The sequence below is a fragment of the Cetorhinus maximus genome, chromosome 8, assembly GCF_964194155.1.
Source record: "Cetorhinus maximus chromosome 8, sCetMax3.hap1.1, whole genome shotgun sequence".
NCBI lineage: Eukaryota > Metazoa > Chordata > Chondrichthyes > Lamniformes > Cetorhinidae > Cetorhinus > Cetorhinus maximus.
In genome coordinates, this window is record NC_135886.1 from 17,010,381 (window position 1) to 17,025,032 (window position 14,652).

Here is a 14,652-nt window from a genome sequence, read left to right on the forward strand (position 1 = left end):
TCCGTCTCTCACTCTCTGTCTCTCCCTCAGTGACACTCTCTCTCTGATTCTCTCTCTGACTCTCTCATTCTCTCTCTCTGTCTCTCGCTCGGTCTGACTTTGACTTTCTTTGGCTGTCTTTCTCACTTCCTTTCCGTGATTCTCTGCCTCTCACACTCCCTCTGATTCTGTCTCTCTTTCTCTGTGACTCTGCTTTCCCCTCTCTATTGCTCTTTCTGCTTCTGACTCTCTGTCTAGCTCTCTCTCTCTCCCTCTCTCTGTGACTCTAACTCTCTTTCTGACTGTTTCTTTCTCTGATTCTTTCTCTCTGACTCTCTTTCTCTTTCTCTTACTCTGACTCTCCTCTCTCTGTCTCTTTCTCTCTTTGACCTTTCTCTCTCTCTGACTCTATCTCTCATCTCCCTCTCTGACTGACTCTCTCTCTCTGACTCTCTCGGTCTCTCTGACTCTGCCTCTCACTGACTCTCTCTTCCCCTAGCTTTCTCTCCCTGACTCTCTCTCTCTCTCTTTCCCTATGCCCATCTCTATCTCTGATTGTAAAGGATTAACATCAGATGTCTGCATGATGCTGATGTAATAATGATGTCAGATCACACGATTGAGACATAAGAGAGATCTGGAAGGATGAGAAGCTCCAACCTCATGTAGAGGTCCAAATGTGTAAACACGCTGTAAATAAAGAGTAATGGTTTGGGAAACTACAGACTAGAGCGGTGTACTTTGGGAGAATAGACAATCTCCCAAAACCCCCATCTAGACCCCGACCACACAACAAAACATGGTGGCAATGAGTAAAATACCCAGCAAACCTTAAACGGAAGATACATGGCCGACAAGAAAAGAGATCCTCGAAGGATGGACAAAAGAATAAAAGATTAAGGCTCGTCAAAATGTTGGAACGTCGCGGGAGCAGCAGATACAAGCTGAGCTGAGACGCGGACCCAAAAACCGGACAGCAGTGAGCACAGACCCAAAGACAAAAGCAGCAGCACAGAAGCAGGAACAATTCCGGGGCTCAGCGGGAGTATAGAATCCACATCGCCACTCTCACAACCACTTCAGAGGGCAAAGAGCTCGCAACAGGCCCAGAACTGGGACAACTGGAGAAAAGGGTTCTCAAGGTCCAGAACTGCTTCAGGATTACACAAATAAGATTTAAAAGAATACCAGCTCAGTGCCCTACTTTATGACGGGATGATAGCAAGGTAGAGGGTTGATGAGACATCAACTTCTTATGAAGGAGCCCTGCAAGCTTTCGACTCTTATTTCCGCGTCTGACAGAATTTAATAACAGAGAGGGTTCAATTTAATAAAAGAAAACAAAGACCAGGCAAAAGCACAGATTCACTCGTATCGACAATCTCTCTGTGGACAGGCAGGGAATTGTGATCATGGAACCCAAAGGATGAGCTGATTCAGGACAGGATCAGAGTTATTGCAGCATTTGATGGTTTTCTCCTGGTTACCATTGTTATGACTGGCTTTCAGTTTGAGATTTGTTGATTGGATTTAGGTTCCACCGGTTCCCATGGTGGGGTTTGAACCCGCGTCCCCACAGCTAAAGCCTGTGGTCCTTCAGTCCCAGCTCAGTGACATCACCAATCAGCATTACACCACCGTCTCCACTTCAGCTAATTGTTGGTTATTTGTTTGGGCGACACTGGCCAGTCAGTGTTTCCTATCCTTAGGGGCACAGAGTCAACAACAAAGTGTGGGACCGAATGGAACTGAACCCCGTCCTGTCGGTTCCATCCCACACTAACCTGTCCCGCTCCGCCCTCTCCCGCTCCGTCCTGCCCCACCCCGGTCCGCCCTGTCCCGCCCTGTCCCGCTCCGCCCTGTCCCGCCCTGTCCCGTTCCGCCCTGCCCCACCCCACTCCGCCCTGTCCCGCCCTGTCCCGCTCCACCCTGTCCCGCTCCGCCCTGTCCCGCCCTGTCCCGCTCCGCCCTGTCCCGCCCTGTCCCGCTCCGCCCTGTCCCGCCCTGTCCCGCTCCGCCCTGACCCGCCCTGTCCCGCCCCGCCCCACCCTGTCTTGTCCCACTCCACCCTGTCCTTTCCCGCCCCGCCCTGTCCCGCCCCACCCTGTCCCGCTCCGCCCTGTCCCGCTCCTCCCTGTCCCGCCCTGTCCCGCTCCTCCCTGTCCCACCCTGTCCCGCTCCGCCCTGTCCCGCTCCGCCCTGTCCCGCCCCGCCCTGTCCTGCCCTGTCCCGCTCCTCCCTGTCCCGCTCCTCCCTGTCCCGCCCTGTCCCACCCTGTCCCGCTCCACCCTGTCCCGCCCTGTCCCGCTCCTCCCTGTCCCGCCCTGTCCCGCTCCGCCCTGTCCCGCTCCTCCCTGTCCCGCCCTGTCCCGCTCCTCTCTGTCCCGCTCCTCCCTGTCCCGCCCTGTCCCGCTCCTCCCTGTCCCGCCCTGTCCCACTCTGTCCCGCTCCTCCCTGTCCCGCTCCTCCCTGTCCCGCCCTGTCCCACCCTGTCCCGCTCCACCCTGTCCCACCCTGTCCCGCTCCACCCTGTCCTGCCCTGTCCCGCTCCTCCCTGTCCCGCCCTGTCCCGCTCCGCCCTGTCCCGCCCCGCCCTGTCCTGCCCTGTCCCGCTCCTCCCTGTCCCGCTCCTCCCTGTCCCGCCCTGTCCCACCCTGTCCCGCTCCACCCTGTCCCGCCCTGTCCCGCTCCTCCCTGTCCCGCCCTGTCCCGCTCCGCCCTGTCCCGCTCCTCCCTGTCCCGCCCTGTCCCGCTCCTCTCTGTCCCGCTCCTCCCTGTCCCGCCCTGTCCCACTCCGCCCTGTCCCGCCCTGTCCCGCTCTGATTTGCAGAAAGTATTATACACACTGGGGGCTGTTACAGGAAACAAACAGCTTTACTCAGTTGAAAGAACAATCCTCTCGGAGTCAGGAAATTGTGGCTCCAAATCCTGCTCCAGGACCTGAGCAAATCATTTAGGATGATGCCTCGGTACAGTACTGAGGGGGCCCCACACTGTCCATAGGGTCAGTACTGAGAGGGCCCCACACTGTCCATAGGGTTAGTACTGAGAGGGCCCCACACTGTCCATAGGGTCAGTACTGAGAGGGCCCCACACTGTCCATAGGGTTAGTACTGAGGGGGGCCCACACTGTCCATAGGGTCAGTACTGAGAGGGCTCCACACTGTCCATAGGGTCAGTACTGAGGGGGCCCCACAATGTCCAAAGGATCAGTACTGAAGGGCCCCACACTGTCGATAGGGTCAGCACTGAGGGGGCCCCACACTGTTCATAGGGTCAGTACTGAGAGGGCCCCACACTGTCCATAGGGTCAGTACTGAGAGGGGGCCCCACACTGTCCATAGGGTCAGTACTGAGGGGGCCCCACACTGTCCAAAGGGTCAGTACTGAGGGGGCCCCACACTGTCCATAGGGTCAGTACTGAGGGGGCCCCACACTGCCCATAGGGTCAGTACTGAGAGGGCCCCATACTGTCCATAGGGTCAGTACTGAGGGGGCCCCACACTGTCCATAGGGTCAGTACTGAGAGGGGCCCCCACACTGTCCATAGGGTCAGTACTGAGAGGGGCCCCCACACTGTCCAAAGGGTCAGTACTGAGAGGGCCCCACACTGTCCATAGGGTCAGTACTGAGAGGGGGCCCCACACTGTCCAAAGGGTCAGTACTGAGAGGGCCCCACACAGTCCATAGGGTCAGTACTGAGAGGGCCCGACACTGTCCAAAGGGTCAGTACTGAGGGGGCCCCACACAGTCCAAAGGGTCAATACTGAGAGGGCCCCACACAGTCCATAGGGTCAGTACTGAGAGGGCCCCACACAGTCCAAAGGGTCAGTACTGAGAGAGTGCCCCACACAGTCCAAAGGGTCAGTACTGAGAGGGGGCCCCACACAGTCGAAAGGGTCAGTACTGCGAGGGCCCCACACAGTCCATATGGTCAGTACTGAAAGGGGGCCCCACACAGTCTATAGGGTCAGTACTGAGAGGGGGCCCCACACAGTCCATAGGGTCAGTACTGAGAGGGGGCCCCACACAGTCCATAGGGTCAGTTCTGAGAGGGGGCCCCACACAGTCCATAGGGTCAGTACTGAGAGGGGGCCCCACATAGTTCAAAGGGTCGCTACTGAGGGAGTGCTGCACTGTCGGAGGGTCAGTACTGAGGAACTGCTGCACAGTCGGAGGGTCAGTACTGAAGGAATGTTGCACTATCAGAGGGTCAATACTGGGAGGGCCCCACACTGTCCATAGGGCAGCACTGAGGGAGCGCTGCACTGTCGGATTGTGAATACTGAGGGAGTGCTGCACTGTCGGAGGGTCAGTACTGAGGGACTGCTGCACAGTCGGAGGGTCAGTGCTGAAGGAATGTTGCACTATCAGAGGGTCAATACTGGGAGGGCCCCACACTGTCCATAGGGCCAGTACTGAGAGGGCCCCACACTGTCCATAGGGTCAGTACTGAGAGAGCCCCACATTGTCCAGAGGGTCAGCACTGAGGGAGCGCTGCACTGTCGGAGGGTCAGTACTGAGGGAGTGCTGCACTGTCGGAGGGTCAGTAATGAGGGAGTGCTGTACTGTTGGAAGGTCAGTAATGAGGGAGTGCCGCACTGTTGGAGGGTGAATACTGAGGGAGTGCCGCACTGTCGGAGGGTCAGTACTGAGGGAGTGCTGCACTGTCGAAGGGTCAGTACTGAGGGAGTGCTGTACTGTTGGAGGGTCAGTAATGAGGGAGTACCGCTCTGTTGGAGGGTCAGTGCTGAGGGAGTGCGGCACTGTCTGAGGGTCAATATGTTGGTGTTTGTTGTTTCAGGTAATGATGTTCAATCAAGTTCTGAACAGATTATATGGAACTATTTGGAGGAGTTTTCCCAGCCTTCCTCAGTACTGTCCAAGCCAGAACTAAATTCACCCTTGATTCCTCCTATTTGCCGTTTGTAGGTGTCATGAAAATATAATAATTTTCATAATATTATTGTGATTTATTGTAAAGGTAGGTTAATAGTGGGGTTTGGATTAGTTTATCTGTGTGGATGTGTGGGGGGTGGGGGGGGATTTAATTTAATTGCAGACAGCCAGTCCGGAGCTTTTAAGTGATCAAAAGAGAAGTTAGGTTTGAAATGCTAAATACGTAAACATGGCTGAAGTTTTAGAATGAGAGGTGTGAGGAGCATTTGCATTTTTAGATAAACCAGAGTCATGAATTTCAAAGAGATGGAAAGGTGTTACACCGAGCCAATGGAGGCTAAGCCAGACAGTGTGTTTATTTTTCCCAAAGGTTACTGATAATATGAGCACTATGGAAGATTTATATAATGGAAAAAGTAAAGTTGCAAAGACATATTGGGACAGTGGAATTTACATTAAATAGGGAGAAACTGTATAAAGGAGATGAGGTTATGCGTAAGGAGAAGGAATTCTAAGAGCTAACAAGGTGTGAAAAGCCTCCAGCCTGTATGTATCATGTTGCTGCCTATAGGAACTGAAGCTAATAAAACTGACTGTGAATATCACTGTCCAGGGTATTGTGGGCTTTACCTGGGTCTGTTGAAATCTATTTTGTTTTACTGTTGCCTTAATGGAGGTGTAACTGGGAGTCAGGCTCATTAGGGAATTTGGGAGTTATTGTAGTAGTAATTTGTAGACCTGTGTGTGTGCTTAAAATCTTTCATTAATAAATGTTTAATTTAGTTTTGTAAAAAACCTCTAAGCCTCGGTGGGCTTATTACTACTGAATTCAAGGCATGCATCTCAAAATAAAAATACAAATTGTAAAACTGTTGTGGCAGCTGTTTCAGGTTTCCCCCTGGGATTTGAGCAGCTCAGCATTTACCATCCGCTCTACCATAACAGGAGGATCTTGCTTTGTGCAAAACCAATGCTCCATTTTCCTAGGAAACAGTGAGCATGCTTCAGAAATACTTTATGAATTGTAATAAGTTTATTAGGACAGTGCAGAGGGAGCTTTACTCTGTACCTAACCCCGTGCTGTACCTGTCCTGGGAGTGTTTGATGGGGACAGTGTAGAGGGAGCTTTACTCTGTATCTAACCCCGTGCTGTATCTATCCTGGGAGTGTTTGATGGGGACAGTGTAGAGGGAGCTTTACTCTGTACCTAACCCCGTGCTGTACCTGTCCTGGGAGTGTTTGATGGGGACAGTGTAGAGGGAGCTTTACTCTGTACCTAACCCCGTGCTGTACCTGCCCTGGGAGTGTTTGATGGGGACAGTGTAGAGGGAGCTTTACTCTGTATCTAACCCCGTGCTGTACCTGTCCTGGGAGTGTTTGATGGGGACAGTGTAGAGGGAGGTTTACTCTGTACCTAACCTCGTGCTGTACCTGTCCTGGGAATGTTTGATGGGGGCAGTGTAGAGGGAACTTTACTCTGTATCTAGCCTCATTCTGCACAGGTCCTGGGAGTGTTTGATGCTGATATGAGGAAGTAATAAAGTGTTTTGTTCCCCATTGCTATGATCCTTCTCCTCATACCAAGCAAAATTCATTCAGTCAAAATATTTGTTTTGGTTTTTGTTTCTTTGACTATTTACTGAATTATTCTCTCCTGTTTTGTAGTGAAAGCCTCTTTGCGAATGTTCACTATTAATATTTCACATCAGTCAATCTTGTACGATGATTGGATTTTTGGACCAGTGTCCACCTTCCTTCTCACATATTACGTTACCTTCCGACCCCGAGGAATTTAAAAACCTTCAGCTCATAATATCTCAGGTGACAAATATTGTCCTGGTGAAGGTATTTGATAAAATATCTCTTCAGAGGCTTTCAAAGAATCAGACTATCAAAGCAATGATGCCACTTGACTGAACTGATGAATGGTGATCAAAGATTGTATTGTAGAGAGTTAGGTCCTGAGTCATTCAAAGGAGAGAAATTCACTGACAAGGATCTTAAAGGGATAGATTGGTTCATCAATTTTTCTGAATGGGCTCTGCTGCTGATTAAAGATGCTATATAAATGCAATTTATTGTTATTTATGTAGTCAACGTCCAACGATCAGGAGACAAGGGTCTGAGAAATAATCACAAGCTATTAATCACACTGTTCCCACAGCCCATGTACATTTCCTCCCATCACAGACTTCCCTTCCATGTCATCTCCTTTTGCCCACCTGGAACTTACCCCCTGGGTGTCTATTGCAGTTTTGAAGCTCTGATTCTGATCTTTGTCTAACCTGCATTCTTTTTCTCTTGCAGTTTATTGCTTTTGTGTCCCTCTTTTTCATCCTCTTGTCAATCACTACCTTTTGCCTCGAGACACACGAAGCATTCAACAAGATCACGAACTTGACAGAATATAAAATCGTGGGGAACAGCACTCGGGTGGTGAATGTGTATGAAGTGGAAATGGAACCTGCGCTCATGTACGTGGAAGGAGTGTGCGTCATGTGGTTCACTCTGGAGTTCTTTGTCCGTATTTGCTTCTGTCCCAGTAAACTGCTGTTTGTTAAGAATATGCTGAACATCATTGACTTTGTGGCCATTCTGCCCTTCTACCTAGAGCTGGCACTTCGTGGCTTGACCTCCAAGGCAGCAAGGGATGTTCTGGGCTTCCTCCGGGTTGTCAGGTTTGTCCGGATTCTACGGATCTTCAAGCTGACCCGGCACTTTGTAGGATTGAGGGTGTTGGGACACACCTTGAGAGCCAGCACCAACGAGTTCCTCCTGCTTATCATCTTCCTCGCTCTGGGCATCCTCATCTTTGCCACAATGATCTACTATGCAGAGAGGTTGGGGGAAAGCCCCAATAGTGAGAGTCCCACTCACTTCAAAAATATCCCCATTGGCTTCTGGTGGGCAGTTGTCACCATGACTACCCTTGGTTACGGTGACATGTACCCCCAGACCTGGTCAGGTATGCTGGTGGGAGCGCTGTGTGCCCTGGCTGGTGTGCTTACCATTGCGATGCCTGTGCCAGTCATTGTCAATAACTTTGGAATGTATTATTCCCTGGCAATGGCCAAACAAAAACTCCCCAAGAAACGCAGGAAACACATCCCCTGCGGGTCTCATGCCAAGTCTTCAGGCCATTACAAGTCAGCCCTGAACTCTCCATGCAACAACACCCAGACTGACAGTGGTGCAATCGCTGCTGAAGAGATAAAAGAGAGAAAGAGCTCAGGTAGGACCTTATTCTGGAGCATTTCAGAGCGTGCATGTGAGCGGCGTTGCTGTCCTATCATTGTGTCCTTCCTGTGGATGTTTTCCTCACTCCTGTTCGGGTTTTGAGAGCGTTTGGTGCTCTCTGCACAGCCTCTTGTTAGCCCAGAAAACCTTTAACATCACGGTCCAGGTGATTTGATGTCACGGGGATGAGGGCTGATGACACGGCAATGAGGCCAGGGGGTGTCTGCGACTGATGCCCTTAACCAATGGAAAAGGGAAAAGGGAAACGAAAGAACAGGATGGAGAAAGAAGCAAGTGAACAGCACAGAATCAGAGACAGAAAGAGAAATAAAGGGAGGGAGAGAGGATTAAGAGAGAGATTCAAGAGTAAAAAGGGATAAGTAAGAAATTAAAAGGAACAAGCGGAAGAGATTTCCCAGAATGGGTCCAGGGATGAGGATTTTCAGTTCAATAGTGGGTTTGGAGAAGCTGGGATTGTTTTCCTTAGAGCAGACATCTTTTGGTTATCTCCACCTATCACTGGCCATCTATCCAGCTCTTCTTGTCCCAACCCCCCCCCCAACCTTAAACCAGCTTATATTTCACCCCTTTCCTATTTTTACTTAGTTCTGTTGAAGGGTCATGGGGACTCGAAACGTCAACTGTGCTCTCCTCCACCGATGCTGCCAGACCTGCTGAGTTTTTCCAGGTATTTCTGTTTTTGTTTTGGAGAAGCTGGGATTGTTTTCCTTAGAGCAGAGAAGGTTTAAGGGGAGATTTGACAGAGGTGTACAAAATGATGAAGGCTTTTACTAACGGAAATAAGGAGAAACTGTTTCCACTGGCAGAAGGGTGGGTAACCAGAGGGACACAGATTTAAAGCAATTAACAAAAGAAACATAGCTGACATGAGGAAAACATTTACATAAACAATGTGTTGTGATCTGGAAGACGCTGCCTGAAAGGGCGCTGGTACCAGATTCAATAGGAACCTTCAAAAGGAAATTCTATAAATAATTGAAGGTGGGAAATGTGCAGGGTTATGGGGAAGGAGCAGGCGAGTGGTACTATTTAGATAGCCCCTGGCACACATGTGGCAGTGCACTTGGCTCCACACACTTTTGCCGGTGCACTCAGCTCCTGGCACACGTGTAGTAATGCACCTGGCTCGTTGCACACGTGTGGCAGTGCACTCAGGCAGATGTGTACCAGTGCACTGGGCTCCTGACACATGTGTGCCAGTGCACTCAGCTCCTGTCACGTGTGTGCCAGTGCACTGGGCTCCTGACACACGTGTGCCAGTGCACTGGGCTCCTGACACACGTGTGCCAGTGCACTGGGCTCCTAACACATGTGTGGCAGTGCACTTGGGCACATGTGCCAGTACACTCGGCTCCTGGCACACGTGTAGCAATGCACCCGGCTCGTTGCACACGTGTGCCAGTGCACTCAGCTCCTGGCATGTGTGTGCCAGTGCACTCAGCTCCTGGCACGTGTGTGCCAGTGCACTCAGCTCCTGGCACGTGTGTGCCAGTGCACTCAGCTCCTGTCACGTGTGTGCCAGTGCACTCGGGCACTCGGTTCCTCGCATACTACACCATTTCATATCTCCTTATATTTCACATGTTTCTGAGAACCAACTGCATTGTAAACTGTTCTTTCCTGCTTCAAATTCCGGCTTGCCTTGATTGGTGATGTGTACAAGATACTGAGCAGAAATTCTGTGTATATTCCCAGACTCCAAACAAAATGGTGAAGCGAACCTGGCCTTATCAGATGAGGAAAGTACTGCACTGAACCAACCATTAACTCCTGAAGAGAATAGGATGCTCAAACGCTCCAGCACCAGGGACAGAAGCAAGAAAGAGTCGGCCTGCTTCTTACTGACACCCGGTGAGTTTACAGTTAGAGGACAGAACATGGTTGAATTTAATCTCCCTTTCCAAGGTGCATTTGGTGCTGGGAGACATTTAATAGGGCAGCATGGTTGTGGGTAGGGACCCCGGGATGTTCCCTTGTGGAAAGGCACTCAGTGCCTGATCGAGGGACCAGCATCGGAAAGCAGGGTGTCCACTCAGTGCCACCTCTGCCCTTTGCTGCTGAACCCCACCACACCCCCTCCGTGACCTCAATGCTGCAATCACTCACCTTGGTGACTCTCAGCATTGACGGAAGCAATAACAGAAACAGTCACCCCCACCTCACGCAGACCCCCCTCACCTCCCCCCCCCCACCTCACACACACCCCCACCTCTCACACCCACCCCCCCTCCCCACTAACCCCACTCCACACACCCCCACACACCCCCCTCACACACCCCCACCTCCACACACCCCCACCCTCACACACACCCCCCACCTCACACACACCCCCCACCTCTCACACACCCCCACCTCACACACACCCCCACCCACACACCCCACCCCCCACCTCACACACACCCCACCTCACACACCCCCACCTCCACACACCCCCACCTCTCACACACCCCCACCTCACACACACCCCCACCTCTCACACACCCCCACCTCACACACACCCCCACCTCTCACACACCCCCACCTCTCACACACCCCCACCTCTCACATACCCCCACCTCTCACACACACTCCCACCTCACACACACCCCCACCTCACACACACCCCCACCTCTCACACACCCCCACCTCTCACACACCCCCACCTCTCACACACCCCCACCTCACACACACCCCCACCTCTCACACCCCCCACCTCACACACACCCCCACCTCTCACACACCCCCACCTCTCACACACCCCCACCTCTCACACACCCCCACCTCTCACACACCCCCACCTCTCACACACCCCCACCTCTCACACACCCCCACCTCACACACACACACCCCCACCGCACACACACCCCCACCTCTCACCCCACCCCCACCTCACACACACCCCACCTCTCACACACACCCCCATCTCACACACACCCCCACCTCTCACCCCCACCTCACACACACCCCCACCTCACACACACCCCCACCTCTCACACACACCCACCTCTCACACACACCCCCAACTCTCACACACACCCCCAAGTCTCACACACACCCCCACCTCACACACACACTCACTCTCACACACACCCCCACCTCACACACACTCCCACCTCACACACACACCCCCACCTCACACACCACCCCCACCTCACACACACACTCCCACCTCACACACACACCCCCACCTCACACACACACCCCCACCTCTCACACACACCCCCAAGTCTCACACACACCCCCACCTCACACACACACTCACTCTCACACACACCCCCACCTCACACACACTCCCACCTCACACACACACCCCCACCTCACACACCACCCCCACCTCACACACACACTCCCACCTCACACACACACCCCCACCTCACACACACACCCCCACCTCACACACACACCCCCACCTCACACACACACCCCCACCTCACACACACACTCACTCTCACACACACACTCACTCTCACACACACCCCCACCTCACACACACACTCACTCTCACACACACCCCCACCTCACACACACCCCCACCTCACAATCCCCCACCTCTCACACACACCCCCACCTCTCACACACGCCCCCACCTCTCACACACACTCACTCTCACACAAACCCCCACCTCACACACACACTCACTCTCACACACACCCCCACCTCACAAACCCCCACCTCTCACACACACCCCCACCTCTCACACACACCCCCACCTCTCACACACACTCACTCTCACACACACCCCCACCTCACACACACACTCACTCTCACATACACCCCCACCTCACACACACACCCAACTCACACACACAACCCCATGTCTCACACACACCCCCACCTCTCACACACACCCCCACCTCTCACACACACTCACTCTCACACACACCCCCACCTCACACACACACTCACTCTCACACACACCCCCACCTCACACACACCCCGACCTCACACACACCCCCACCGCTCACACACACCCCCACCTCTCACACACACTCACTCACACACACCCCCACCTCACACACACCCCCACCTCACACACACCCCCACCTCTCACACACACCCCCACCTCTCACACACACTCACTCTCACACACACACCCCCACCTCACACACACACCCCCACCTCACACACACCCCCACCTCACACACACCTCCACCTCACACACACACCCCCACCTCACACACACACCCCCACCTCACACACACACCCCCACCTCACACACACACCCCCACCTCACACACACACCCCCACCTCACACACACACCCCCACCTAACACACACACCCCCACCTCACACACACACCCACCTCTCACACACACCCCCACCTCTCACACACACCCCCACCTCTCTCACACACTCACTCTCACACACCCCCACCTCACACACACCCCCACCTCACACACCCCCACCTCTCACACACACCCCCACCTCTCACACACACTCACTCTCACACACACCCCACCTCTCAAACCCCCACCTCTCACACACACCCCCACCTCTCACACACACCCCCACCTCTCACACACACTCACTCTCACACACACCCCCACCTCACACACACACTCACTCTCACATACACCCCCACCTCACACACACCCCCAACTCACACACACAACCCCATGTCTCACACACACCCCCACCTCTCACACACACCCCCACCTCTCACACACACTCACTCTCACACACACCCCCACCTCACACACACACTCACTCTCACACACACCCCCACCTCACACACACCCCGACCTCACACACACCCCCACCTCTCACACACACCCCCATCTCTCACACACACTCACTCTCACACACACCCCCACCTCACACACACCCCCACCTCACACACACCCCCACCTCTCACACACACCCCACCTCTCACACACACTCACTCTCACACACACCCCCACCTCACACACACCCCCACCTCACACACACCCCCACCTCACACACACACCCCCACCTCACACACACACCCCCACCTCACACACACCCCCACCTCACACACACCCCCACCTCACATACACACCCCCACCTCACACACACACCCCCACCTCACACACACACCCCCACCTCACACACACACCCCCACCTCACACACACACCCCCACCTCACACACACTCACTCACACACCCCCACCTCACACACACACCCACCTCTCACACACACCCCCACCTCTCACACACACCCCCACCTCTCTCACACACTCACTCTCACACACACTCACTCTCTTACACACACCCCCACCTCACACACACATTCACTCTCACACACACCCCCTCCTCTCACACACACCCCCACCTTTCACACAAACTCACTCTCACACACACACTCACTCTCTTACACACACCCCCACCTCACACACACATTCACTCTCACACACACCCCCAGCTCTCACACACACTCACTCTCACAAACACTCATTCTCTTACACACACCCCCACCTCACACACCCACACCTCACACACACACTCACTCTCACACACACCCCCACCTCACACACACACTCACTCTCACACACACCCCCACCTCTCACACACACTCACTCTCACACACACCCCCACCTCACACACCCCCACCTCTCACACACACCCCCACCTCTCACACACACTCACTCTCACACACACCCCACCTCTCAAACCCCCACCTCTCACACACACCCCCACCTCTCACACACACCCCCACCTCTCACACACACTCACTCTCACACACACCCCCACCTCACACACACACTCACTCTCACATACACCCCCACCTCACACACACCCCCAACTCACACACACAACCCCATGTCTCACACACACCCCCACCTCTCACACACCCCCACCTCTCACACACACTCACTCTCACACACACCCCCACCTCACACACACACTCACTCTCACACACACCCCCACCTCACACACACCCCGACCTCACACACACCCCCACCTCTCACACACACCCCCATCTCTCACACACACTCACTCTCACACACACCCCCACCTCACACACACCCCCACCTCACACACACCCCCACCTCTCACACACACCCCACCTCTCACACACACTCACTCTCACACACACCCCCACCTCACACACACCCCCACCTCACACACACCCCCACCTCACACACACACCCCCACCTCACACACACACCCCCACCTCACACACACCCCCACCTCACACACACCCCCACCTCACATACACACCCCCACCTCACACACACACCCCCACCTCACACACACACCCCCACCTCACACACACACCCCCACCTCACACACACACCCCCACCTCACACACACTCACTCACACACCCCCACCTCACACACACACCCACCTCTCACACACACCCCCACCTCTCACACACACCCCCACCTCTCTCACACACTCACTCTCACACACACTCACTCTCTTACACACACCCCCACCTCACACACACATTCACTCTCACACACACCCCCTCCTCTCACACACACCCCCACCTTTCACACAAACTCACTCTCACACACACACTCACTCTCTTACACACACCCCCACCTCACACACACATTCACTCTCACACA

The 14,652-nt window shown here is 53.9% G+C and overlaps 1 protein-coding gene across 2 annotated transcripts in view; it reads left to right on the forward strand.

Moving 5' to 3' along the window:
• kcnc4 (potassium voltage-gated channel, Shaw-related subfamily, member 4) overlaps nucleotides 1–14,652 on the forward strand; it is a 68,098-nt gene that overhangs the window by 41,432 nt on the left and 12,014 nt on the right. For both annotated transcript variants that reach the window (XM_078546511.1, XM_078546512.1), the window contains exons 2-3: nucleotides 7,186–8,110; nucleotides 9,832–9,987. In XM_078546511.1, coding sequence (XP_078402637.1) covers nucleotides 7,186–8,110; nucleotides 9,832–9,987 — 1,081 coding nt within the window. The remainder of the gene's footprint in view (nucleotides 1–7,185; nucleotides 8,111–9,831; nucleotides 9,988–14,652) is intronic.